Source organism: Hippopotamus amphibius, chromosome 5, assembly GCF_030028045.1.
Source record: "Hippopotamus amphibius kiboko isolate mHipAmp2 chromosome 5, mHipAmp2.hap2, whole genome shotgun sequence".
Lineage (NCBI taxonomy): Eukaryota > Metazoa > Chordata > Mammalia > Artiodactyla > Hippopotamidae > Hippopotamus > Hippopotamus amphibius.
The window spans coordinates 61,775,949-61,802,637 of NC_080190.1; the positions used below are offsets into that span (position 1 = coordinate 61,775,949).

Here is a 26,689-nt window from a genome sequence, read left to right on the forward strand (position 1 = left end):
TTAACAAAGTGGTACCGTGTCCCTTTCTTTCAGACCTCCAGTGCTTTGGGACTGTTTACTCAAGAGCCCAGGAGAACTGCCCACGCAGGCTTTTCTGAGTGATGTTTGTGCCTAGCTCCAGATCTGAAAGAGGGAGGCCACCTGACAGGCAAGAGCTCTGAGGAAAGCTCGAGAGGAAGGGAAGAAGCTACCACCTGGAAGCTGCTGTCTTGCTGCCTCTGTGGCTTGGAGGGGATGATCCTGCCTGCAGCCTGGAGCGGCTGCACCCACCCCTCCAGCATTTTTATAATGTTTAGCATGTGCCAGGCACTGTGCTAAGTACTTCTCACACTTCATCTCATTTTACCCTCGTAACAACGTGAGAGCAACTTTGTGATTATTTTGCCCACTGAAGCCCAGACAGGTTGCACACTTGCAGGAGGTCCCACAGGAAGTAACATAACGCAAATGAACCCAAGCTTCCAGAGTTTCTCTGGAAGGCGGACGTGGTTCATTGATCGCCCTGCGTGATGTGGCATTCATTCCATCCACTCTCCCAAAACGGCTCCACAAACTCCCAGAAAAGACTGGAGTGGAGAGTTCTCCAGGCTGGGTGCCCCCCGACCCTCCCACAGACTCTGTGCTAGTGGGCAAACCTCTCCGTCTCAGCTGTTCCAGGACAGAGCCCCGGGCAGGGCCGCGCAGCCACCTGGCCTTGTCCATCCCAAGAAAACAAAGCTGGGAAATCCCCCTGCCTGTCCCCGCCCTGGCGGCTGCGTGTCCTGCCTCCGTGGCTGGGCCAGGGACAGGCATGTGGGCTCCAGGTACAGGACTCCCGAAGTCAAGGGTTTCCGGTCACACGGGCGAATCATTTTGCAAGCAAATGCCACGGGTCTCTTCCTTGACTGGGCAGCACACAAGGTCAGAGTCAGCAGATCTGACCCTAAAAATAGGCTCTTGGATGCCAGTCGGGGTGGCTGGGTGTGCAGCTGCCACACACCCCACGGACCAGCACCTCCTGATCTAGCCAGGACCTGGTGTGCACAGGTAAGGCGCTTTGGTGGGGAAGCTGGCACATCTTGGGTCCAGTCGTGTTCCTTGGGGGCCTGGGTAAAGGGATCGGAAGACCCCTTTCCACCCTGTTTCTGGAGCGGCAGAGAACAGCTGACATCCTTTCAATCTGACAGGCTTCTTCTTGCTCCGTCTTTCCCTAGAGACTCCAACGAATTTTCTCCACTTCCCTTCCTCTAAATCTAAGCCTCCAAGTTCAATGACCATTTCTAAAGGATAATAGGGTGGGTTAAACTCATCGGGCCCTTCTGAGGCATTGGATGCTTTGAATCGCATATCATATTCCAGCAAGGCTCTCCATTTATCCATTTAGCCAGCAGAGGGGAAAAAAATCTCAGCGGGAGGTGGGGGACGAATGGAGACACCTGTAGTGACTCACATCAAGTGCAGGGCAGCACAAATTACAGCTAAGTACTCAAAACCCCGGGGATGAGAACTCGTCCTGTGTCCTGGGTAATGCTAAATACCATTTGGACAGAGGGACTATTTCTGAAGATTTTCCCAGTCCTGTGGGAGGATGGGGTTTGGGGTGACTGCTCTGGTAGAGATGGGGTGACTGGGTCACTGAGGGACTTGGCCTCTGGCCCAAGACAGCAGAGTGTGTAGGCAGGATGCTGGGAAGATGTCTTGCGTCTCAGACCAGGGCTCTCCCATTAGACCGTGGGTCCTTGTCCTGTGGCCCCAGTGGCCCCTCACGGGCCTGGAACCCAAGGAACAGGGGGCTCTGACCATTCAGAAAAGCTGGAAACATTCCAAGGGGAAAATTCCCAAGTAAGGTGGGAGCAGGCATGAGGTTTATGTGTGGAGAGGCCTCCTCACGTAAAGCCCCAGCCTCTGAGGGGCTCCGGGACCCAGTGTTTGTTCTGTTGCCCTGAACCTTCCACGTGACCCCTCCTTGTTCTCATGACAAAAGCACTTCGTTCCCAACAAATGACACTTGCAGACAACACCTGAAGGGCTTCTGACTGAGCCCTGTACAAGGAAATAGCCTTGGTGTGGGGGTGGGGGCGGGACGTGGGAGAGGGTCTGAGGAGTGAGGGCGAGGTCAGAGGCTCTTTGGGGGCAAAAGCAGATCTGTGCCGAGGGCGAGGGGTGGGCAGTGGTCCTCCACCATCTGATAAGCTGGAAGCCTTCGATCCTGGGGTGGCACCGGGTTGGGGGAGACTGAGTCCTGACTGAGGGTGGAGTTCCTGTGACTGTTGACAACCCCTCGGGAGATGAGGGACAGAGGGGCGCCCTGAGGCCGGAAGCTTGGCTGTTAGCGTTTCCTGCAACCCTGGTGATGCCCAGCTGAGTCCACTTGGGGAGGGGGCAGCCTGCCCTCCGCGGAGCCAGGGGTGCCTTCCCCAGACGCTGCGCAACCCGGTGAACCGACGGGGGTTCTGGCTGACCGTGTGCCAGGCACGGTTCCGAGAGCTTTCCTTCTAAGTAGTAACGCGTGTACTTCCTCCTCAGAACTGCAACAGCCCTGGGAGGGACGCACCTCGTCAACGTCATCTCCGATGAGGAAGCTGAGACGCAGAGCAGGGGAGTGGTTTGCCCAACATCACACAGCCCAGGCCGTAGTGAGGCCCGTGTGTCAGAGCCTGTCGGCGCAGCCACTGTGCTGGGCTGCCCCTCTGTGAGGTGAGGGGAGGTCGGGGCGGGTGGACACCTCACCCTCGCTGCCCTCGCCGCCTGGACTCCCGCCTGGGCCTGGGCACTGCCACTCCAGGTCCTGGTGCTGGGAAAGTGGAGGGGGCTGGTGGGGGGAGGATAGCTCTGTTCACCCTCTTCAGGCTGACTCCAGGGCAGGTGGTACTTGACTTTTCGTTTCAGGTGATCCTTGATGGTTCTGGGCACACCACTTGCACAGTGAATAGGGGATCAAGTCTCATTGCAGGCTGGCATGGCCAGCAGATAGCAACAGGCTAGAGAGAGACCTTTCTCCTCCTCCCCAAAGCCTTGCGTGTACTTCACCCACGAGCAAAGGCTCCCCATCACCCAGGGGAGAAGGTTCAGACTTATTTACACCCCATCCCATTTGCCACAGCTACCCTACAGAGACCCTTGGTCCCCGCCAAACTGCTCCACCCCTGCTCCCTTACTCTGGGCTCAGAACTTAGTTCCAAACACAGTTGGGAATTCTCCACCCGCCCCCCACACCCACCTCTGCCGCCTCCCTGTCTCCCCTACGTGAAACATTCTCTAAGTCCATGTCCATGTGTTAAGGACTTAAATTATCTCCTTTACCCAACAAGCAGTGAGGTGGATGTTATCCCCAGTCTACACATGAGGAAGCTGAAGCCTGGGTATGTGAAACTCCAAGGCCAGTGAGGGCTCTTCCATGACTTCTGGGCGTCATGTGGGGAGGGAGGCCTAGGCTCAGGCCCACCCTCAGGAAGGTACACCTTGTGCCCAAGAATATAGTGACCTATCGAGCAGCCTGGATGGGAGTGCTCGGCTGTCTGGGCTGAGTCCCACTCGCACCACTTACTAGCTTGGTATTGTGTCACTGAACTCTCTGGCCTTCATTTTTCTCATCTGTAAAGTGGGGGCAGCTCATCCCTGTCTAGGAGGTTTTGAGAGTAGATACTCACCAGGCACACGCTAAGAGTCACCAACTGTATGATCATTTCCCTGAGTCCTGCCAGGGCCTGGGTTTCTCCGTGAGCTTTTGTGGCAGCTTTAAGAGGTGGGAACTTGGCCTACAGCCGTCCCAAGGTCCGGAGCCTCCCCCGTGCAGCACTGAGAGACCGGACTAGTGAGTAATAGTGGTGTGGAAGGGAAGTGGGGAGTGGTGAGACCATGGTGAGGGCTGCACCCCCTCCGTCTACCCCACCCCCATCTTGCCCCCCCACAAGGAACCCTCCTGCTCTGAGGTGACACACAGTGGGAAGTGATTCTTGAAAGAGGGGCGCTAAAAGGCCATCTACTCCTGAATTCATGAGCTGTGTAATTGCCTGCGGTGTTTCCACCACAACTGGCCTGGTCAGACGTCATGGCCTCTTGTCTCCTGACCCAGGGCCTCCTCTGCCCCACTGGGCTGGCTGCAAAGGTCAAGTCCCTTCCAGCCGGCCCCCTTGTCTGAGAAGGAAGCCACATGTGGGCCTCTAGGCTCCTCACAGTTTCCAGGAGGCCCAACTCTGCCAAACTGAGATTGGAGAAATCAATTAGGAGTTCATAAATTACCACCCCGAAGTGCTTTGAAACCATTTGAAGAATTAATCAAACAAGTTAATGACATCAACACCATCTTAGAAGGAATATTAAATTACCTCCTTAAGTGAAGGTTTTTCTGTTTTTTTAATAAAAGGATTTTATATTAATTCACATAATTGCCTCCTGTTAACATACTTGCCAGAATCCAAAAGAAAAAAGTATCTGTTAAACTTGGATGGTGTCTGATACATTAGGAATTAAATTATAGGCAACAAAAAATTCCTAGGGTTTCCATGCCCAGGTTTTAATTTTTTAAAAACCCCACAACTTTCATTTCCTAGCCGGGGTCGTTTTTGTAGATGTAAGACACGTAAAGACAAGCATGACTTGCAGTAAGTTAAAAAGACGTATGTTCATGTATTGCCAAATTCTGCCCTTCCATGTTCCCTGGCAGAAGGTATTACTCTCCTAATAGAGTAATTTTCCCAACCACAATAATGTTTTTACTCTCCCTCTTCTTTCAAGGCACGTTCCAAGCCCAACTTGGGTGGTGTCATGGAAGAAATGTGGTATGCGTGCAGCACACATTAACTTTCCCCTCTGAGCCCAGTGCACTCGAGAACGTAAACATGTGATGTCCACAGATACAGACCACCTTCGGAGGAAGAGGATACATTTTTAAAAGATTAGATTATAAACTGCTCTACTAGACCAAAAACGTGAAGAAGGCAGAGATCTCTCTGGCCCAGCCCATTCCTGGTGCTTAACAGAGGGATGTGGGGCATGTGGGGGAGGGCAGGGCCAGGCCTAACTTCTGAGGTGAAGTAAAAAAAAAAAAAAAAGGACTATCCTTGTGGGTGGGGGGTCCAGTGGTTAGGACTCTGCGCTTTCACTGCTGAGGGTCCGGGTTCCATTCCTGGTTGGGAAACTGAGATCCCAGAAGCCACACGCATGGCACTGTCAAAAAAAAAAAAAACCCAAAACAAAAAAACCCCAAAACAAACAAATAAAAAGACAAGGCCACTTCCCATGCCCACGCATGACCCACTAGAGCACCCCTCATGTTGGCTGACTAAGCCTCGGCCAAGACCAGGCTAAGGCAAGTCAAAGAGCCCCAAGGGATGGGGATGGATGCTGTCCCCTTCATCTGAAGTCTGTCTCCAGTCAAAGGGGAAGGAGGCTTCCTTCAGAGGTGGATTCACCCCAACGCTTCAGAACCCCTTGCACCAGCCTCTTATAAGGCACTGCACCTATTTGGTTTTCTCTTTCTTAAAGAAACTGTATAAACTTCAGGACCCATACCACTTGACTCCCTTCTGGTTTCCCGTGATGCACTGAGGGACTAGAATGACTTTGTGACATGACCTCGGCCTGGCTCTGCCACCAGAGGGCTCAAGGAGCACACAGCCCTGCCTTTGGGGAGTTCATACTGACTAGGAGGGAGCTCAGTGCCAAACGTGACGTAAGGAACAGCTGGTTAAGCCTTTCCCTGAAGGCCACCTTCCTGTGCCTCAGCCCACAGGTTTAGGATGAGCATCTACTACCTCCAGAACAATTCTCAAATAGAACTTTCACAGTCCTTTCCCCCTCCATAGACTCAAGTAACATATGTTCATCACAGAGATTTTAGAAAAGATGTTTCCTTAAAAAAAAGAACTGCATATAATTTCATCATTCTCAAATAAGCATACAGCCAGTGTTAATATTTTGGTGACATGTATTTTTGTATAAGAACAGAATCAGACTGTACATGCTGCTTCATAAACTTCCGGCCTCTTCTCTCCACCAGCACAAGCCTCTCCCCTTTGATTTCTCAGACCCACCACGAACACAACTGTCTGCCCTAACAATTTCACTGAAGGCTTATTCACTGAAGGCTTAGGGTGACAGAGAGAGGGCTGACACATCCAGGGGGCACCACAAAGTTGAGCACTGGGGTCCCTGTTCTCAGGTGTCCTGCGGCCGTGCGCCCTGGATGCTCCTCACCTGGCTGCCTCTGGCCCCAAGCCCTGCCTCCCCACTCCATAGCAGGGCCCCTCACACCCCTTCTGGGGATGTTCTAGAGGCTCAGAACTCCCCTTGCTTTCTTGTACACAACAATTTAGCTCTCTTTGTTCACTCCATCACTTTCCGAATCACGCTTGAGGACTTACCTTTTCCCCATCGAAAGAATCCTTAAATGATGTGGGCTTTTTGGTTAAGCAGGGGTCCTGTTCTGTGGCTCACACTCCTGGGTGTGGTTTCCTGGACAGTCTCTGCAGGCTCAAGGGGTCCGCTTAGAGATTTAAGTTTCCCACGAAACGAATGGTGCATTTCTCCACTGGGCTTCTCCCATCCTCCACCTTAGAAAGCAAGAGAATTCAGGTTGGGTTTTTGTCTGTTTCTGAAAGCGTCTTTGCCCCTCTTGTTACAGCTTCATTTTATCAAAGAAGAAAGCGAAGCTCAGGGAAGATAAGACGTGTAGATCTCAGAGTCCTCAGTGATTGCGGGGATGGTGAGCGCAGAGAAGGGCCACGAGCTGGTGAATGTGGGGGGAGAGGGACAGAGAGGTAGGGGAGCCCCAGGAAAGAGCCAGGCCCTGGGAGCACGTAAGATGGGGTGGAGATCACAAAGTAGAAGTCACAAGCAGGGACGCTCCTGGTGGTCCAGTGGGTAAAACGCTACGCTCCCAATGCAGGGGGCCCGGGTTCGATCCCTGGTCAGGGAACTAGATCCCTCATGCATGCCACAACTAAGACCCGGCACAGACAAAAACAAGTAAATAAGTAAAATATTTAAAATAAAAAAAGAAGTCACAAGTAGCTTCCAGCCCAGACTGTTCTCTTTGGCCAGCATAGTTAAAAAAATGTAGACATGGTTATTTATTATAAAATATAATTATTTATTAAAAGAATCCCAAAATAGAAGACAGAAAAAATATCTTCCTGAGTCCTGCCACTTGCCCACAGTATTCACATTTTGGTGTTTTGTTTTGTTTTTTCTAGTTAAAAAAAATATATATATATATATATATATATTTTTTTTTTTAATCAAAGTATCGTTTATTTACAATGTTGTGTTAGGCTCAGATGTACAGCACAGTGATTCAGTTATACATACATATATTCTTTTTCAGATTCTTTTCCCTTGTAGGTTATTACAAAATACTGAATACAGTTCCCTGCGCTATACAGTAGGTCCTCATCAGTCATCTATTTTATGTATAGTAGTGTGTATGTGTTAATCCCAAACTCTATAAGGCTTCTTTTGTTTTGTTTTGTTTTTTAACATTAAGTCAAATCATGGCGTCAAAATCACATTTTTGAATTCAGATTAAAGCCTTTCCTCATTGGGCAAGGAAAACCTTTAACCAAATGCAAGCTGCACCGCTGAAAAGTCTGAAACGTAGTCAGGATTAACAAGGGATCCCTATTTTGATTATTCCTGGAAATAGCTCCTCAAAGGCAAGCCCGCTGTTTCACAGAGGGAAATGGCACTCCAGGTCTTATGAGTCAGGTACCACTTGGCCTCTGTAGTCTCTGTTATCACAGTAATTTTAAATGTTTTAAAATTTGCAGTATCTTAGTTTGGTTCCCTCAAAGGCGGATGCTGAGATCAGAGTTTGGGAGGTGAGGTGTTCAAGGAAGCAGGTAACTCCCTGACCAGCACAAAGGCCAGAAAATACCCTCAATCAGGGAAATACAGGGGCTTGAGGGAGGACGTCTTTTGTGTATAAGGGAGCTGTCCACTTATACTGCACTGATCTGAGCTGAGGGAAGAACAGGACAAGAATAACCTCTGTTAAAGCTACCTACTAACAAAATTTCATAATCAGATTTCTCAAAAAACCCTGGCTTTCTGACTTTTCATACAAATAACCAACAAGCTGGGCTTTCATTCCTACCCGGAATGGCAAGCTGCTGCCCCCTTCAGTGGGGGCTTTTGCTCTCCACTGTGCCACAGTCCCCACCACTCCCTGACATCTCCTACCTGAGGCCAATAGTTAGGTTTTTCCTTGTCTGTGTTGTTCTTTAACACGCAACGCACTTCCCTGCTCTATGTTACCTGCCTGGCCCCTCCAGGAAGGAGCCTGAGTCTGCTGTCCTTTGAGGAAGAGGCAGGCTGCTGCACATAAAGGCCACGTAGCCTTCCAGTTGGCATTTGGTTTCCTGGGACCAAACCTTTAAATATGAAGCTGTAACAGGAACCTGGAGGCCTCTCTTGACAACCTGCCCAGCTCTCATTATGACATTTAGCCTGTGATTGATACTGTATGTGTCATCGAGACCTTGGCAGTTAATCTCTAGGTCGAATCTATGGAAACCAAACAGAACAGATCCGTCTTCCCCTTCCATGTTGGCTGTGATCTGGGAAACAGACGCTCCCGGCCTCTCTGAGATTCAGAGGTTTGGGAGCCACGCAGAGAGGGATGCACACAGGCCGCCTTCAGGATCTGGAAAGATTACAGGTCTGTGGTTTCTGGGCGGCTCTGTGCTTTGTTCTCATCCCCCATCCAAGCTGCATGCTGGAGGATAATAGATCCCAGAGCTCCCTCTGCGTGCCAAGCTGCTCCGGGTAGACCACACCACTTCCTCTTCTGTCTGGAAATCTAGCCGCGGCTTTCAGCACGGAGATGGGGATGGGGATAGCGATGGCTCCTTCCACAGGATAATGAAGGAGGACCAGCCTCAGCAAGGGTGAGGTCAGATTCAGGGATCCAAGGCGGTGGGCAGAGGGTTCAGAATGCAGTTACTCCAGCGTCTCCCTAAAATCCCTTCTTCTGAAGCCTCCTTTGGAGGCAGGCAGGGTTCAAAATGGCCTAAACCTCCAAATTTAGGTGAATGGTGCCCAGCTTTGACTCTCTTTGAAACAAGAAGAGCTGGTGCCACGGATGGGCAGAGCTCCAGACTTCACAACGTTAAGGCGCCTTGGGCCTGCAGTGGGGAGGGCGTGATGACACCCTTAGGAGACTGAGGTGCATGTGCTTGTTCCCCCAGAGACGTTTCCAGCCATCCTTTGAAACAACACCTCTCTTAGTGACTGCAAATGCCAGCGGCCAGGCCCCAGAGTGAAGTTCAGGTCTGAGCAACTCTGTGCTGCAGGGGACTGTCCATCCTGTACGCTACTCCTCACTCACCTTCCCCCTCCTCCAAATTAACCCAAGGTTCCGTCCTGCCTCATCAGCTCCGGCTAAGCCCCAGCACAGGCCCCCCAGTTTTATTCATTCACCCCTTAAGTCGTCCATTCACACCTTCCATTCATTCACCAGGCCATTCCCTCATTCAGCAAATAATCTTCTGAGCACCTCTTACATGTCAGACACTGAGGCAGCAAACAACACGAAGGAGCATCTTCAAAGAGCCTCAGACTAAGGCTGTCCAGCCCCTCCCTCGTCCCAGTCCCACACCCTTATTTTGGGCCAAAGACCTGAGTCTGCACTTCAGTGAGAAGATGGAAAGCATATTGAGTACCCTCCTTCGCTCTCGAACCCCATGCTCGGGCAATTACTATCAAACTCTAGTCAGCATCAGACTCACTTGGGAGCTTGTTAAAATACAGACTCCCAGGCCCCACTCCTGGTCCAGGGTGCAGCCCATAAATCTGTATTCTTAGCAAGTGCCAGATGATTCTGAGCGAGGTGGTCTTTAGATCATGCTTCAACAGACTCCAGAGAAGGGTGGCCTCTGCAGTCCATTGCTCCCACCCCTCAACTCAGGATTCTGCAGGAGAAAGTCACAGATCCTGGCTTCCCGTGATCTCCAAAGACCCTGCTCGCCAGTGATGTTTTAATTCATCTACTGTGAACATGGGAGAATCAAATTTCCCAGAGCAGTGGTTTCAGCCCTTTCCTTTGCTTTTTAAAAAAATTTAATGGAAAATTTCAAACACAAAGAGGAACAGTAACCACCTTGCAGCCTTCATCCATGGCAAATCCTCCCTCATCACACCTCCACCAATATACCCCCCCCACAATATATTATTGTATTTTCCAATGGTATTATTTTTGAAGCAAATCCCAGACATTATATCATGTCATCTGTGAACACTTCACTACATATTTCCAAAAGATAAGGCCCTGAGGTATAATTTAACTGTCTTCTGAATCTCCCGAAAATTGGTTGCTAGATCTGGACTCTGGGGACTCTGATCAAAGATCCTGATCTTCCTTTGGCGAGGCTCCTTTCGTGGTAGTGGTGATGTGTTCCTCCATCAGAAGGCCTGTAATGTCTGATAGTCTCTTCCTATGTTGCCAGCAGTCAGTGCTCAGTGCTTACATCCATTAGCTCATCAGGTGTTGTAAAGTGGTGCTTTCTTTCTTCTTTATTAAAGTTCTTGTATAAAAGAAAATTCCCCTCATCTACCTAGTGGTACAGCTTGCATCCAAAAGGAACAGCAAATGCTAGATTCTTTCCCTTTACTGATCTGTCTTCATAATGAGCTGCTTCTCTAGCATCCTCCAACAGTGAATAACTGTTTTAAGTATCATTACGATTTAAATGTTTGATGTGTTTCTATCAACTGCAGTTATTTTTATTATTCATGTTCAAATTGTGTCCCCCCCACCACCTTTTTTTTTTTAATTTATTTTTTGGCCATGCTGCACGGTACATGGGATCTTAGCTCCCTGACCAGAAATCGAACCTGCGCCCCCTGCTTTGGAAGCGTGGAGTTTTAAACACCTGGACCACTAGGGAAGTCCCTAAATTGTCCCATTTTTGATAAGTGGGAGCCTCTTCAAGATGTGTTTTGGGTCCTAGTGGTCTTTTAAGTTATCAGGGCTTTTTTATATTCTTCAAGTCCCTGGCCTGCCCTTCCTCACACTGCATCTCCCACCCCGACCCCTGCCCTCTTGGCAGTTATATTTTTTCTCAGATGACTAGGGCCATGTGTTACATTCTCAATTTACAGTTCTCCTCATCTCCAAAATGGAGATAACCACGGCGCCTATCTCTCGGGGCTGTTAGGAAGACTAAATGAGTTACTAATTGTAAAGCACTTGGAACAGTGCCTGGCACACAATAAGTGCTACATAAGTATTTGTTACATAAATGAATAACAGAATAACATTCCCTCCCCATCACTCACCTGGGCGTTTCCCAGTCACTTCAACCTTCCTCCCCTTCCCTGCAGTCCCCCAGCACAATGAGTACAACCTCCCTGCCTGAGTGTATAGGTCACTCAGCTCAGAGAACACATGGTGCCCAATTCCACAGTGAATTCATTTCCTTGGGGACAATGGAAACTCTTTACCCATATTCCACTCGCAGAGCCTGACAAGCTCTGCAAATACATGTTCTGATCTGCAGACACAGCTTTCTAGCTTGGAACGTCTCTTCCGAACCCCTGGTAAGTTAGCACAACCACCAGCCTCCTAGGGTGAGAACAGCCAACATTAACTTTGACTTTCTAACAAGTTGACAAACCTCCATGCAGCCAAGTTTGCTTCCACCCCCAAGACTTCAGAAGGCCCAGGAATGTGCCTGGCTGCCCAGACCACAGGCTCTGGACTTCTAGGTGTGCCCTTTCCACTGGATGACAGCTCTCTGCAGATGTTGAATACCACGGCCCTGGAATGGCAGCGACCTCCTGGGCATTATTCGGGTTCAAAATGGCCCGAGCCAGCAGACTCCAGTCACGTAAAGGAAAGAGTAGGCACCAAAAAAGGGGTAAAATCTAAAAGGAAGGACGCAAAGGACAGGCAGCCTTCAGGGATTTTTTTAGACCCGAAGCCTGTCTTGGATCTGCAGCGAATGCATGCCTGCCCCTGTCAGAGGGCACGCAGCCTGCTTGCTCTGTAGGAGACTGGAATGCTGGGGAAGTGTTGTTTAACTGCCATCATGGCCTTCCCTGTTGACCTCTGTGGCTTGGGAAGAGGAAACAGGAGCATAGCAGGTTGGGGAAATGCCTGCCAAATCTTCAGATCAGCTTATACCCCCCTCTTTTTGTACAGTCCATTCCCTATCTCTGTCCCTGCTAACCCCAATCCTCACCCTCTCTCATGACCAGCTGCAGAAAGGAAAGAAAATCCCTTGGCTCCAAAATGACATCCAGAGAACCGAAGACAAGCCTCAAGAATGCCTACCCGTCTCCCAAGAAGCTGCTGCCCAAGGTGGAGGAGGAGGGGGAGGCTGAGGATTACTGCACCCCCGGAGCCTTCGAGCTGGAGCGTCTCTTCTGGAAGGGCAGTCCCCAGTACACCCATGTCAACGAGGTCTGGCCCAAGCTCTACATCGGTGATGAGTAAGTGCCCAGGCCCAGCTTCACCTTAGGCAGCCAGCCCCGCGCCCCCCCCCCCCCCCCGCCCCCAGGGCACAGCCCTCGCCACCTTCCCACCATGAGCTCTTGCTTTTCAGGTTGGATCTGAGAGCACTCTATTAGTTAGGGCTGGGTTTATTTTCCTATCACAGAAAACTCAGAAAACGGCTTAGGCAAGATAGAGGTTGGTTTCTCTCGCACATGAAAGAAGTGCAGAGGAAGGTGAGCTGGAACTGGCATGGCGACTCCAGGGTCACCAGGGGCTCAGGCTCCCGTGCTTGAGCTCCACCATCCCCAGGGTGTGCCTTCCTTCTTCAAGGTTGCTTCACGGTCTGACATTGCTAGCAGGGCTCCCATCATCAACTGTAGGACCCAGACCATGGGAAGGGAAAGGGAAAGGGAAAGGAAAAGGAAAAGGACATCTTCCAGAGGGAAGTCCCACCCAAGACTTCCCCCATCCCTAGCTGCAAGGGAGGCTAGGAAATGTAGTCTTTTATTTTAGCAGGCATAAGACCAGCAAGAATAGAGTCAGTTCTCAGGTGGGTGGCACAAGAGTACATCACCCTATGTGTCACGAAGCATGGTAGACCTAGCAAAGTTGAGGTCACTGTCCCCTCCTCCAGATTTCCATAGCCACCATTCCCCACTCTTCAAACAATTGGGAAGTGCCTACTATAAATAATAATAATAATAATACCCATCACTTATTGAATACTATGTGCCAGGCACTGTGCTAAGCATCTTGCATGAGCTCACTTTATTTTCACTACAGCCCAATGAGAGAGGTCATCTAATTACGCCCATTTTAAAGATAAGGAAACTGAGGCACAGAGCAGTTAAGTAACTGGCTGAAGGTCTACAGCTCAGTAAGTGGCTGAGAGCTGGGATTCAACTGCAGTTTTGCCTAACTCAGAAGCTTTCATCCAAACTAACACTCCTGCTCCTCCCTGCATCCTCCAGGATTACAGCTCAGAGTTCATGTTTCCAAGGAGCAAACGGTGCAGGACCTCTGCACGTGTGATTTTTAATAAACACTTTGCTGCTTAAAAACCTAGAGATAACTGTCTAGTTATGGGAAATCCAGGGGCAGCATCCCTCTTCTTTTTTTTCTTAATATTTTTAAATGGAAAAAGTTACAAAAATTATATGCCCTTTTACACTAAATTAAACTAAATAGAGTTTTATAAAAACCAAATGCATAATCTCCCTTTGTCCTCCCTGAATTTTGCCACTGAGTATTAAGTTTACTATATGTACGTTGTTACAAACATAAGGAAACATATGCATACATTTAAAGATTTTTATTTCCTTTAAATAATTTTTAGCAGAAAAAAAAGAATTATACTATTCTATACTTGCAATATTCCTGTATAGCTATACCATAATGTATCCAATCATTTCTGAGTTGTGAACATTAGGGGAACCCAGGTTCCCCTAAATAGGGACTCTCTGTATTGTTTACTTTTTAAAAAATAATAGCTTTATTGAGATATAACATATTCCATAAAATTCACCCTTCTAAAGTATGAAATTCAGTGGGTTTTTTATATTCACCAAGTTGTGCAACCACTATCTAATTTCAAAACATTTTTATCACCTCAAAAGGAAACCCCGAACCCGTTAAGTAATCACTCTCCATTCCCCACATTCCCCCAGCCTTAGGCAGCCACCAATCTGCTCTCTCTTTCTATGTATTTACCTACCCTGGACATTTTATATAAATGGCCTCTCGTGACTGGCTTCTTACACTTAACATAATGTTCTCAAGGTTCATCCAACTTGTAACATGTATCAGTATTTTATTCTTTTTTATTGCCAAATAATTTCTGTACTATTTCTGCAACTTTTTTTTGCCACCTGGCTTCTGGGATCTTAGTTCTTGATCAGGGATTGAGCCCGGGCCCCCCCGCAGTGAGAGCATGGAATCCTAACCACTGGACCACCAGGGAATTCCCTATTTTTGCAGTTTTCATGTGAGTCTAAAATTAGTTCAAAATAAAAAAGGTATGCATATACTCTGACCCCAAATATCACCTTAAGAAATGTAACTTACAGAAATAAGAGTACCAATACATAAGGATATATGTACAAAAATGTTTAACACTGAAACAGCAAAAAAAGGAGGGAGGATCTGAATCGCTTATCTTTTTTTTTTTTTTTAACTTTTTTTTTCTTTTAATTAATTAATTTATTTATTGGCTGTGTTGGGTCTTCATTGCTGCACATGGGCTTTCTCTAGTTGCGGTGAGCGGGGGCTACTCTTTGTTGTGGTGCGCAGGCTTCTCATTGCTGTGGCCTCTCGTTGCGGAGCATGGGCTCTAGGCGCATGGGCTTCAGTAGTTGCGGCACATGGGCTCAATAGTTGTGGCTCACAGGCTCTAAAGCGCAGGCTCAATAGTTGTGGCACCCGGGCTTAGTTGCTCCGCGGCATGTGGGATCTTCCTGGGGCAGGGCTAGAACCTATGTCTCCAGTATTGGCAGGCAGATTCTTAACCACTGCGCCACCTAAGAAGCACCCTCTCTTATCTTTTAATAATAAAATATTAAATAAATATAGTAAATATATTGTTTCCCTATTTTAAAAGTATTATAAACTCCTTGTATAAATACAGATGTCTTGGGACTTCCCTGGTGGTCCAGTGGTTAAGACTCCACACTCCCACTGCAGGGGGCACAGGTTTGATCCCTGGTTGGGGAACTAAGATCCTGCATGCCATGCAGTGCAGCCACAAAAGAAAAAAAATAGATGTCTTAGTTTCCCTATTTATAATAGGTTAACAAGCGAACCTTCCTCATAGGGTTGTATGGATTGAGATAATATATGTCTAATATTAGTGTAGGGCCTAGTACAGAGTAATAATAAAATAGTGATTAGTGTAAGGAAGAAAACTTTTAAATCTTCCAAAACAATCACCAAAGTCTATCACTCCAAAGCCACTCCTACTAATACTATAGTACATTTCCTCCTAGACTTTCTATATGTTACTTTTGGTTTAAAATTCTTTTTATATAGTTGCAGCATATTGACTGTTCATTTTATCTTGTCTCTTTTTCACACAGCATCGTTCATAAACTTTTCCCTTATTATATACTCATATATTTAATTATAACTATAATTATATGTTATATCAGATGGATCATTTATTTAACCACTTTCCCTACTGTTGGACATATCAGTCATTTCCATGTTCTCACTTTTACAAATAATGCTGCAGTGGACATTTTTATGCATAAACTTATTTTTAATATTTAGAATTATTTCCTTACATCTGACTCTAAAAAATGGTATAAATGAGGGAAGGAGGATTAAGATTTAAAGACTTACACTGTCTCTGTGTCTTTATGCTGTTCCCTTTGCCTAAAATGCCCTTCCCTTCACCTTATCTCTGTGTCCAGATTCTATGCATTTTTCAAAGTCCACTCAAGTCACTTCTGCCATGAAGCTAGCTTTCCACAATCCCCATGGTGGGGAGTAAGCTTTTTCTCTCTGTATGTGACATACTACATTTACCTTTCCTACAGCTTATAATAGTAGTGATATATTGGATTCTTACCATGTGCCAGGCCCTGTGCTAGGTATCATTTAAACTCCCCAACAACCCTATGAAGGAGGTACCATTATTCCCCCCCTTTAAAAAATGGGCAAACCAAGACTCAGAGAGTTCATTCATTTAGTCAGTCAGTATTTACTGGGCATCTTGCTAGGAGCTTTGGGGGATACAAAGAGGGAACTGAGGCTCAGAGAAATTAAGTGACCAGGCCAAGGGTACACCAACAAGCAGTGGCAGTATTTATACTCAAACCAAGATCACGAAAATGTGGTCAGTCAGATAAAGAAGCCGTTTTCCAGTTGAGGAGAAGAGATGTGTAGAAACGTTACAGAGGAACAGAAAGAGAACTAGGTAGTGGGGTAGAAGGAGTGTGGGGTTTGAATCTTGGCTCTGCCACTCACCAATATGTGATCTTGGACAAGTTATTTTACTCTCTTCACCTTGTATGGCAGCAGTAACAAGGCTGATTTCACAGGGTGAAGATTAAATGAATTAAAACTATAAGGTGCTAGAGTAGTAGCTGCCACATAGTAAATGCTCAGTAAGTGCCTGATATTACAGATCTGAAAAAGTGTCACAGAATAGGTGAATTCCAAGCGTGGCTTTGGAAGATGGATAGGATTTCAACAGATTTCTAGGCAGAGGGAACAGGGTGAGAAAAGGCACGGAAGTGCAAACAAACAGGGCAATTTATCTGGAACATAGGGGATGAGTGTGGTGGAAAGTGCACTTCCAGAGGGTCTGGGATTAAGCCAAGTTTGACTATTGTGTGATCAGCTTAGACAGCCGTACTGTAATAACAGGTATCCCCAACATAACCTCTACCAGAACAGTGGTTTACTTCTCACTCACCTGACATGTCCACAAGGGGCTGGTTCTAACTGTGCTCCATGTCTACTCGACTCCAGGACTCAGGACTCAGCCCCTATCTGGGATAATGTCAGGCTCCTGGCAGAGAGGAAAGAGACATGGCAAACCACAGGCTGACTCAGAAGAGAAACAAGATATCCATGCCCACATTTCACTGGCCAAAGTAAGTCCATGCCAAAGCCTCAGCACAACGGGGCAGGAAAGTGTAACCCGCCCCTCTGGACGGGCAGCAAACATTCTAAATGATAACATGCAATCTACCACAGCCACGATTGGCTTCAGGTGCAGAGGCTTTGGGCAGGTCCTTTCACCTTTCTGGGCCTCATCTCTAAAAATGGTTACTGAGAAGCTTCAAAGAAATAATGGAATGTGAAAGCATTTTGTAAATTATGAAGTAACAGACAAATGCAAACGTTGCTATTATTGCTACTTAGTGAGAAAGAAACCTGGGAAGTTAGGTCAGGGCCAAGGGACTTTATTCAGGAAGCCACTGAGTGTCTGAGTAGGACAGACAGAAATGGCCTAGTGCGATAGAGTGACGGACAACAGGGTTTGATGCAATAAGATACGCTTACTTCGTTGACATCTGACCATAAGTTTGCTTCTTTCAACCAAGGAAATGTCACTGCCCTTTTGATTCAATCCAGCTCTGCCTAATTGAGCCCCCAAATAAACACTCAGAAGCACAGTCTAGGCAGGCTCCACGGTCAGTGTGTGTGATCTGCGTGCACAGTGCAGGAAAGGACCAAGGTCAGCATCCATCTGACCTCGTCCCCATCTCTGCTCAGCATCCCTCCTCGACACCCACTTAACAAGGTTAACGAGACTCACAGATGCTTACTGAGAAAGCAGTTAATTCCACCGCCACTGCAACCACAGCAAGGTTACCCCCCGGCTGAGAGCAGGCACGGCTGCCCGTGTTTCTCTGTCTCTTTGTAGGTACTGCCCAGAGCAGCGAAACGCTCAGAGTCAGCTCCTCATGCACTAAGCCTCAGTTTTAATTTGATATTTGCATTTAGGTTGAGTTTTTCCGTTCCCGAAAAGCACCTAAGATTCTTAAAACCCAAGGCCCTGAAAGTTAAGGTGTTCAGGACCCAGGAGTGAGAATGGGTGTCCTGAGGTGGCCAGACCGCCGGCTGCTCCTGACGCCTGGCACCTGCTGGGGACCAGACTGACCCCCAAGAAGCAGCTCACTCTTTTCCCCTCCTCTCTCCTCAAGGACAGAATGGCTGCGCTTCTGCTTTGGAGCCACAATGTCTGGGTCAAATACTGGTTCCCATGTGGCCTTGGGCAAGTCACTCAAGCTTCGATTTCTTCACCTGTAAGATGTGGATTCAATGTGTTAATACAGCTGATGCTAGCACAGCTCCTGGCAACCCACTGAATGTGAGTTATCAGAGATCAGACAGCTTCTAGAAGCGTGACTCACAGTGTGAGAAGAAGGTAAAGGACAGTCACAGCACTTTGCCACTAAGGGCCCCTCTGTGCTAAGGGACAGAAAACATCCCTGGTCAAATTTCTCCCATGAGATGCTATCATGAGCCCAAGGCCAGGTGGAAGGAAGGTCCCTCCTAATGGGCCTTCTCCAGCCAACTCCCTCCACAGATGTCCTGGCCTTTCAGGGCCCCGGGTAGCCTAAGGCCAGAGGGGCAGTGCCACATCAAAGCCCTACACGTCTATGATTTTCAGAATTTTTAAAGCATTTTCTCAATCCCAGCTTATCCCAAGGGCATCACCAAATGGGATGCCTGGTGACTCCAAGTTCCTGTTGCTTACCAGCCCAGGGAGGGCAGAGATGGCATCCCCCACCATCACCAATGCCTGGAGAGAAGAAGCCGCTGACTGGAGAGGGTTGTGGTTGGTTGGTGTTTCGTGTGCTGGGTCAGTGGCAGGGGTAGGTCCAGGCCAGGCAGCCACCTTTTGGATGTCCTCATGGGGAAGTCTCCCTCGCTCAAGGCGCAGCCACCCTCTCCTGCCCATTTCCCACAACTTGGTAGGGGGTCTGAGTCTGCAAGTGGGAGCTGTAGGGACAAGCGTGGAGTAAAGCAAAAGCCCGCCAGCAGGGATTTGGGGCAGAAAGTTCAAGCCCCAGTGTGGGTGGCCACTCTGTGTGGCCTTTGGCAAAACATCTTATTGTTCTGGGACTCAGTTTCTTTATTTATAAAATAAAGGGATGATTTCAAAGGTCCCTTCCAGTTCTAAAGTAAAAGTCTTTAAGAAATCTTATTAAATAAATTAGGCTTTATTGGCTCAAGCACATACTTGTTTTATTACTTTTAAGTCATTCAAATTAGATTCAAATTAGGTTAACCAAGTGTTGCCCTCCAGAGAGCCAAGGACTGGCATCAATGATGAGGTAAGAATAATTCATCACTTCTTATCAATCAGCAGTCCCTAAATGGGTGCTTCAGAAGTGCTTGAGGATGCTTGAAAGCACTAAATTTCTGTAATTTAAATATTCTCACTTTACTCTCATTCACATCTTTCATTTGCTTAGCAAAATCTTTTTTCTTTCTGTCTTTTTTCTCTCTGATAGCAGGAGGGGAAATATCCTGGCTGCCGTCAAAGGGATTGTAAATTCCCAGGCAGGACAGGCTCCCCATAGGAAGGCTTGGCTGCCACAGGATAATTGAGAAGTCTCTCTTCCCTCTCGCGACACAGGCAGCCCTGTAAGCCAACACCAGGGCTCTGTGAAGCTGCTCTGCTGCCGCCTGAATGGTGGCCACCCTATTTTTGTTAAAACTACAGTCGCCTCCAAGGTCTGGCTTTTGGGGGTCATCAACAGCCAGCAGCGCCTCCCTATAAAGCCTGACTCTTCAAATGCCTGTGCCAGCCCCACCCGGCCTAGGCTCGCTTGTCAGGGGTCTCTCCAGCTCACCCTTCCTGCTCACAACCAGACCCACAGCCTCTGAAGCCAGTGGCATCTCCCGGGCTGGCCTGTCGTTGAGGAGGCTGGAGAGCATGGTGAAAGCCAATCAATGAGTGAGACGGTCCTCAGCTCCAGAGAGGCCCTCTCACGGGCGCACCCAGGCAGCGGCCGCCTCGAGCCCCACAAAAAGAAAAGAACTAATGCAGCCTCGAGGCACCAAGTAGAACTAAAACTTGACCTGCTTCCCCAGGGTGGGCAGCAAAAGCTCAGCCGAGGTTGACAGTTTAACATGCTGAATGTCCCCTGAAAGAACTAGAAAACCTGGACTCTGAGCCTTCAAGTAACACAGGCACCTAAGGTAAAACTGGGCACCAGTCACGGGCAAGGTGCCCGGGGTGAGACGCAGTGGCTCCAGCCTGGCTGGGCCTTCTCATGCTGGGTGACAGCTTTTCAGCAAAGGCCCTCAGCAGTGTCAACCACTTCCTTTCATGGTCAGCCAAATGCCTAGTCTAGTCATTAATACAACATTATTTCTTGAAACCAGGCCTCCTATGCATTATCTTTCCTCTCTTAGCCTCCATCATTGGAGGCCTAGAGCCTAGCGGGGTGGGGAAGACAATAGACAGATTTCTGAGGAGTTAAAATGTTTATGTCTTTGCAACAGTGTCTCTTGAGAACCAAGCATAGGACATCAATAAAAATCACAGTATATATTTACACACTACATGAATATACGACATGTTTATCACTGACGATTTACAAAGCACAAGACGAAAAGAATATTAAAATTCCCTATAATCCCATTACCCAGAGATAACCACTGATAACATTTTATCCTACATATTCCTATTGCCTGCTCCCCTACCCCACCCAGAATTTATCCTTTAACCTTTCAGAGAAACTTGAATATCACATCACTCAACTTTACACGAATCTTGTAAGGGAAGTACTGCCAATGGAACCGGTTCTATTTAACAAATAAAACTGAGGGTCCCAGAGGGTTGTTGTTTTGGTTCGTGCAGCAGTTTAAGCTTACAAGCTATACCTGTGGGCCCTGTGTTTTCTGCGGGGCCTCGCAGCTGAGCAGCTTCATCACCAGCAAGTAACAAGAACACCCAAAAAACCAGACAGCTACTGAATTTCGCTTTCATCTCAGGTGAATTGAGGGAGATCAAAAGCTAGAAATGTATCTGCTGTTTTAAAATTCACCTGCAAGGAGTAGGTATGGTCTCCAGAGAAGGAGAAGGTCACCATCAGGGTCACACCCATGAAATGGGGTGGCACCACAACAGTGTCACAGCCATCAGAATAAATAAGGTGCCAGATTACAGGACGTGGGCGCTGGGCGAACAGGAGTCCTCGATTAGGCACGGGAAATCAGTGGATCTTCACAGACATGAAGGTGTAGAGAACTGCCCGAGCATGAGCACACTTTTATCAACGCCCAGTGCAGAATCCTGGCAACACAGGAGCAGCTGATTCCCCACTGCGAGGCAGCTGGTGGACGGCTTGTGCAGATGTGTACGTGTATGTCCCTCCTCCCTCTGCAAGAGCACACATCTGGGGGAAATGGGTTTCTGGGCAGGGGCTGAGGTACGTAGGCTGGGAATCAAGAGGGCCCCTGATTCCAGGAGTGTGACAATGTTCTTCAAAAGTAAAACTGTACGAGACCAACAAATGTGGGAGAAAATGTGGGAGAAAAACCTCATTGCTAAAAGAAATTAATGAAAACGAGACACCTATTTTTGGCTTATGAAATTAGCAATGAACGAAAAGCAGAAGGTTAATGTGAGCAAACTTTCTGGAAGATAATTTAGTAACAAGTATCAACTGTGTTTAAAATGCTCAACACAGTTGACCCAGCAATTCCACTTCAAAAAAATCTCTCCTAAGGACACAGAAATGTGCCCAAAGAAATATAGCAAGTTGTTTGTTTATAGTGTTTCTTGTTGTAACACCCATCACTCTCTCTCCAAAAGAGAGACAGAGACAGACAAGGGAGAGAGAGAGAGAGAGAGGACACAAATGTCCAAAGCTAGGAGCTTGGTGAGGTAAAATTGAGATTTACCTATGGCACGGAATAGTATGTTGAAGTCTGTATGTTAACATAAGAAGATGTTTACAATATATCACCATGCAAAGTTTTTGAAACTGTATATACATAGTATTGTAACCCCCATCCCAACTTTTATATAAAATATACAAATCTATTCATGGAAAAACAACTGGAAGATCTTATATCAAAAGGCAAACTCATATCAAAAGGCAAACGGTCTTTAGGGAGCAGAAATACAGGCATTTTTGTGTGGGGGGGGTGGGGAGGGAATATGTTGTCCACATTCTGCATAGAACACGTGTTATTTTTGTAATTAGATGACATATTATTTTAAAAATGAACAGATTACTTACATCTAGGATTTTTCTTAAATAACCAGAAACTAAGGCTCCTGTACCACCTAGATCCTAGAAGTAACCTCTTAACCCTGTTTTTCTTCTGAGCTCTTCTCCTTCAGCAGAGGCACATTGCTTAGTCTTCCCCACGTATCTGAGCAGGTGGCCCTGAAAGTTAAGAAAATAAAACAACACGGAACCAGGTAGCACCCTCCGACCCTCCCCCACTCCCAGTGATAGATTAGCTAGACATCTGGGCCAACTGGGGATCTGCCTGCAAAACAGCCGCTGTCTACTAAGAGTCACTCTGTGTATTTACAAATCCCCATCCTGCCCTGGATACCCTTTGGAGCCCTCAACTGGACTCTGAGTAAACCAAGCTGGGGGAAATCCCCAGAGGGGGGTGTGAGGACACCACCTCCCCTTCTGGGCCGAGGCAGCGCAGACTCCGAAAACCTGCAATGGGTCTTGGGATGCCCACCCGTCTAATCCTCCCCATGAGCCCCTTTCTCTCCCTCAGACACAGTCAAAACCAGCTCAGCGGTTGGGGGGAGGTTGGATATGGAGGTGTCGCGCAATGAGTTTTGTTGCAAACCTACCCTGACCCTCGACCCCCAAAGCATCAAAGTGCAAACTGCTATTTATTCAAACTGCCTCCTGATTATGTTGAAACCCAGCTGCAGAACCCAGAGAGACCAGTTTTTATGGTGGGCAGGAACTTCCTGTCGAGGACAGTTAATTTTAATTTTTCCACTGAGCTCAGCCTCAACGTGAGGTTGATTGCTACTCGGCAAGACGGACTGCATTAGTGGAGGCTTTAATTGAGCGCAGATCTATGTCCCCAAAGCATAATGTTTGTTGTATACATACTTTAGGATGAGGAGAAAAATGAAAAACAGACTTTTCTGGGAAAAATTGAAAGCAGAACGGGTATCGTGGTCAGGATGGCAGCCCCAAAAGCCAGCTGCGGGGCTTGGTGGAACTCCCCACCTCCCCAAGCCTCAGCTCCTGTGGGCAGTTTGTACATGTTTCTAAAAGCTCAATGCCTGTGTTCAGGTCTCCCTTTCCCAAACACTGGACTCCACTGTGATTCCTCTCATGACCAACAAAAAGCCCCAGCAAACCAGCGACAGACGAGGGGCCCTTGGCAGAGGGACCATGGCTGGTGTTTCTGCTGCAGGAGCCTCCCTGTCCAGGGTGTAGATCCATGTTGGCATCCCATGTGCTCACTTCTGTCCATGTCCTCTTACCAGTGGCCTTGAGATGAGGCCTCAGCTGCAGCGCACTGCCACTTTTGGCCTCTTACTGTGATGGTTCCAGACCCCTGTCACCTCTTCCCTGAGCTGTGGAACTGGGCTTTGTGCTGTTGAGGGAGATGACATCTCAAAGGTCAGATGGGATCACCCTCCTCAAGCACTATCAAAAGCCCTCCTTGACCCTCAAATGCAGATCCTGCCATCCAAGCGCTCCATGGTTAAATCCCACACTCCCTCTCCAGACCTTTCTCTCCTCTCCTCTCACGTGTTACTCCCTGGCCACACCAGTCCCACCCTCCTTGCCCCATTCCCAATCCAGCAGCAAGTCTGCTGTGACTTAGCCCAACCACCTTCCTCTCTCGGCCGTACAACTGTGACAGCCTCCAACAGAGCTCCCACTGCTATTTTTGGCTTCTCTCCAGCCCATCTCCATGCATCAGCCAGACTGATCTTTAAAAAAGTAAACAATACTCAGCCCTTCCTTAAACTCCTCTGTGGCATGTGGCATTCCACCATATTTAGAATAAAATCCAAACTCTTCCCTGTGGTCTAAAGGGCCCACCATGACCCAGCCCCCCTTTTCAGTTTCCCCTTGTACCACTACCACCCTTGCTATTACAGCCACACTAGTCTCCCTTCTGTTCTTAGCACTTGCTGTTGCCTCTGCCTGGATGAAGCACATTCCCTCCAACTCTTACGCTGCCTAGGCCCTTATCACCGCTCAGGCTGAGCTTAAATGCCACCTCCCTGCAGAGGCCTTCCCTTACGGAAAGCAGGACCAGAGTCATTCTGCACAGCTCTCACTGCTATCTGAAATTCTTTATTCACTTATTTGCTTTCCCCATCAGAATCGAAGCTTCCTGAGGGACCTTGACTAACCTACTTATTGCTGCATCATGAATACCCAGGACAGTGCTTGGCACACAATAGGTTCTAAATCATTAAATTGGGGATAAATGATTGGTTACAGGAAATAATAAGCATTTCCTGAAAAGCCTTCATTTCCAGCCTCCATCCCTTAGGTTGTGCTATTTCTTTGGCTTGGTGTGCCCTTGTCTCCCTCTTCCCCTCTATCACCAAGTGTTGACACTTGTAGCAAGGCAGGCTCAAAGCTTTCTCCAATAAGGTACCCCCCGGCCCTTCTAGGCAGAAATAATTCCTGCTTCCTTTGTGCCATGTTCCAAGGCCACCTACTTTAACGTGACTTTTTGTTCCTGGAAATTCCTGCCTAGAAATATAAGGCTATAAATCAGAAAATAACCTCACTGCTGGCTTCAGGAACTTCCTAAAATCAATTCCAACAACAGACTGCTCAAACAGCTCTCCTCTTCAGAACAGTGCTTTGCCCAACTAGTCAATGATTCACTTATCAAAGCAATGGTTTTGCATTGTGTTCACCAATCTCTTGAACATTAAGAATTTTGCCAAATCCCAATCACATCCTCACACTGAATGACCCATCTTATTTTTTTTCAAGGTTTTTTTTTGGGGGGTGGGGTGGGGCGGGGGGTTGGACGCGACACGCTGCTTGTGGGATCTTAGTTCCTCACGGGGATCAAACCCACGCTCCCTGCAGTGGAAGGGTGGAGTCCTAACCACTGGACTTTCAGGGAATTCCCTGAATGACCCATCTTAAACCATTCATTTGGGCCCCAACCTCCAAACCCTGTAAACATCCAGAGGGTTCAGAGGAGGGGCCCACTTTAACGGGTCTCCCTGAGGCTCTGTGAAGGTGGCCCTCTCCCTTACTTTCAGCTTTGCCTGATGAACAGGTTATTCAGATGGCCTTTGAGGGGTTCTGGCAGCTGACAGTCCACTCCCGTGACCACAGGAGTGTCCAGCACCATGCCCTTCTGTATTTGGTGAATGAAAGAAAATGAAAGAATGAATGGGCAAAAGAATAGGTTGTGCACCCTCTCCTTTCTTGAAAGGGCTGAGCCAGAAACATAAAATGCACAGTGGCCAAGGGGTCAGTAAGAGCAGGGCTTGGACTAGAGAAGTCCTTCATTTCAATGGCTAGGCCTTATTTTGGAAGCCGGAATCGACTGCAGAAACCCGTGGGCTGCGCCCGACTTTCCTCCAGATCCAGGCCAAGGCTCCTGCGGCCGACCAGCCTCTCTCTCCCTCGCACCCAGGGCGACGGCGCTGGACCGCTACGGGCTGCAGAAGGCGGGCTTCACGCACGTGCTGAACGCGGCCCACGGCCGCTGGAACGTGGACACAGGGCCCGACTACTACCGCGACATGGCCATCGAGTACCACGGCGTCGAGGCCGAGGACCTGCCCACCTTCGACCTCAGTGTCTTCTTCCACCCAGCGGCCGCTTTCATCGACGCTGCGCTCCGCTACGATCACAGTAAGAGACCTCCGGCCCGCCCACGGCCCCGCCCCCAGCCCCAGGCCACCTCGAGGCCCCGCCCCGGCCTGAGGCCCCGCCCCTCGTCCTGGTGGGAAGAGGCAACTGCACACTTTAAGCAAGCTCCCCTCTCAAATCCCGCCCTGCTGTGGTTGCTGCAGATGTCTGATCCCCTGGAGGCTGGTGAGCCCCACGGAGCTTGCTGCTGCTGGGGTTCGGCTCTTGGTTGGCGCTATGGGAAATCGCTCTGGGGAATCAGAGTGCTCAGAGGAGAGGCCTTTGGCCTGAATCTGTCTTCCATGAGGCACAAGAGCCATCTTCTGAACGCCAGGGGTGGCTGGGAGCCCTCGAAGGTGGGATGCTGCCAAGATGCTAATTGTGCCTGCGTCCAAACCAGACTAATAACCAAGGGCCTAAATGCTAGAAAACCCTCAGGGAGCTGACTTGAGTGAGAATCTAGGGGAGACTTCAAATTCTCCTGCCAGACAACCAAGCTCACACCACCTCCCCCATCCTCCCACCCCAGTCATATTCAGTCTAGTGAGCCCTCCTATAGAAAGCTGACAACCTTTTCTTTGTAAGTGGCAAACTATAGTTGAAAATCTTAGTTTTACACTCATGATGTCCAAGTTTCCCAAGGTTAATTAACCATCTTTTAAATCACAGAGCTAGTCCTTGCACTGAAAATGCAGTTTTAGCTGCCCTAATCCAGGTAAAGGCTATAAGGCTATTTCGGAGAGAAGGGCACAGTGTAGGTATGCGTCCGAGTGAGACAATATGCCATGATTACTGCAGCATGTATTTCAGTGACATTCCACAGAGGCCAGAGGGACTTCAACTCCCTGATCTGTGCTCTGACTTCAGCCCCATGTGTCACACCCCTTTATGGGGCCATCACATAATTCAGGGTATACAGTTACTAAAAGCCTTTTTTGCCACAAGTGGTTGGGATTACAAGGTTCATTGACTG

General features: G+C 48.2%; 1 protein-coding gene across 5 annotated transcripts in view; it reads left to right on the forward strand.

Moving 5' to 3' along the window:
* The first annotated feature begins 947 nt into the window (after positions 1 to 947).
* DUSP29 (dual specificity phosphatase 29) overlaps positions 948 to 26,689 on the forward strand; it is a 35,756-nt gene continuing 10,014 nt past the window's right edge. For 2 of the 5 annotated variants that reach the window (XM_057735181.1, XM_057735184.1), the window contains exons 1-4: positions 948 to 1,026; positions 2,506 to 2,676; positions 12,178 to 12,411; positions 25,499 to 25,719. In XM_057735181.1, coding sequence (XP_057591164.1) covers positions 12,212 to 12,411; positions 25,499 to 25,719 — 421 coding nt within the window. In that variant the 5' untranslated portion in view covers positions 948 to 1,026; positions 2,506 to 2,676; positions 12,178 to 12,211. Of the gene's footprint in view, positions 1,027 to 2,505; positions 2,677 to 8,539; positions 8,639 to 12,169; positions 12,412 to 25,498; positions 25,720 to 26,689 lie in introns of those variants that run through there. The other 3 variants (XM_057735182.1, XM_057735183.1, XM_057735179.1) reach the window with 3 other exon arrangements.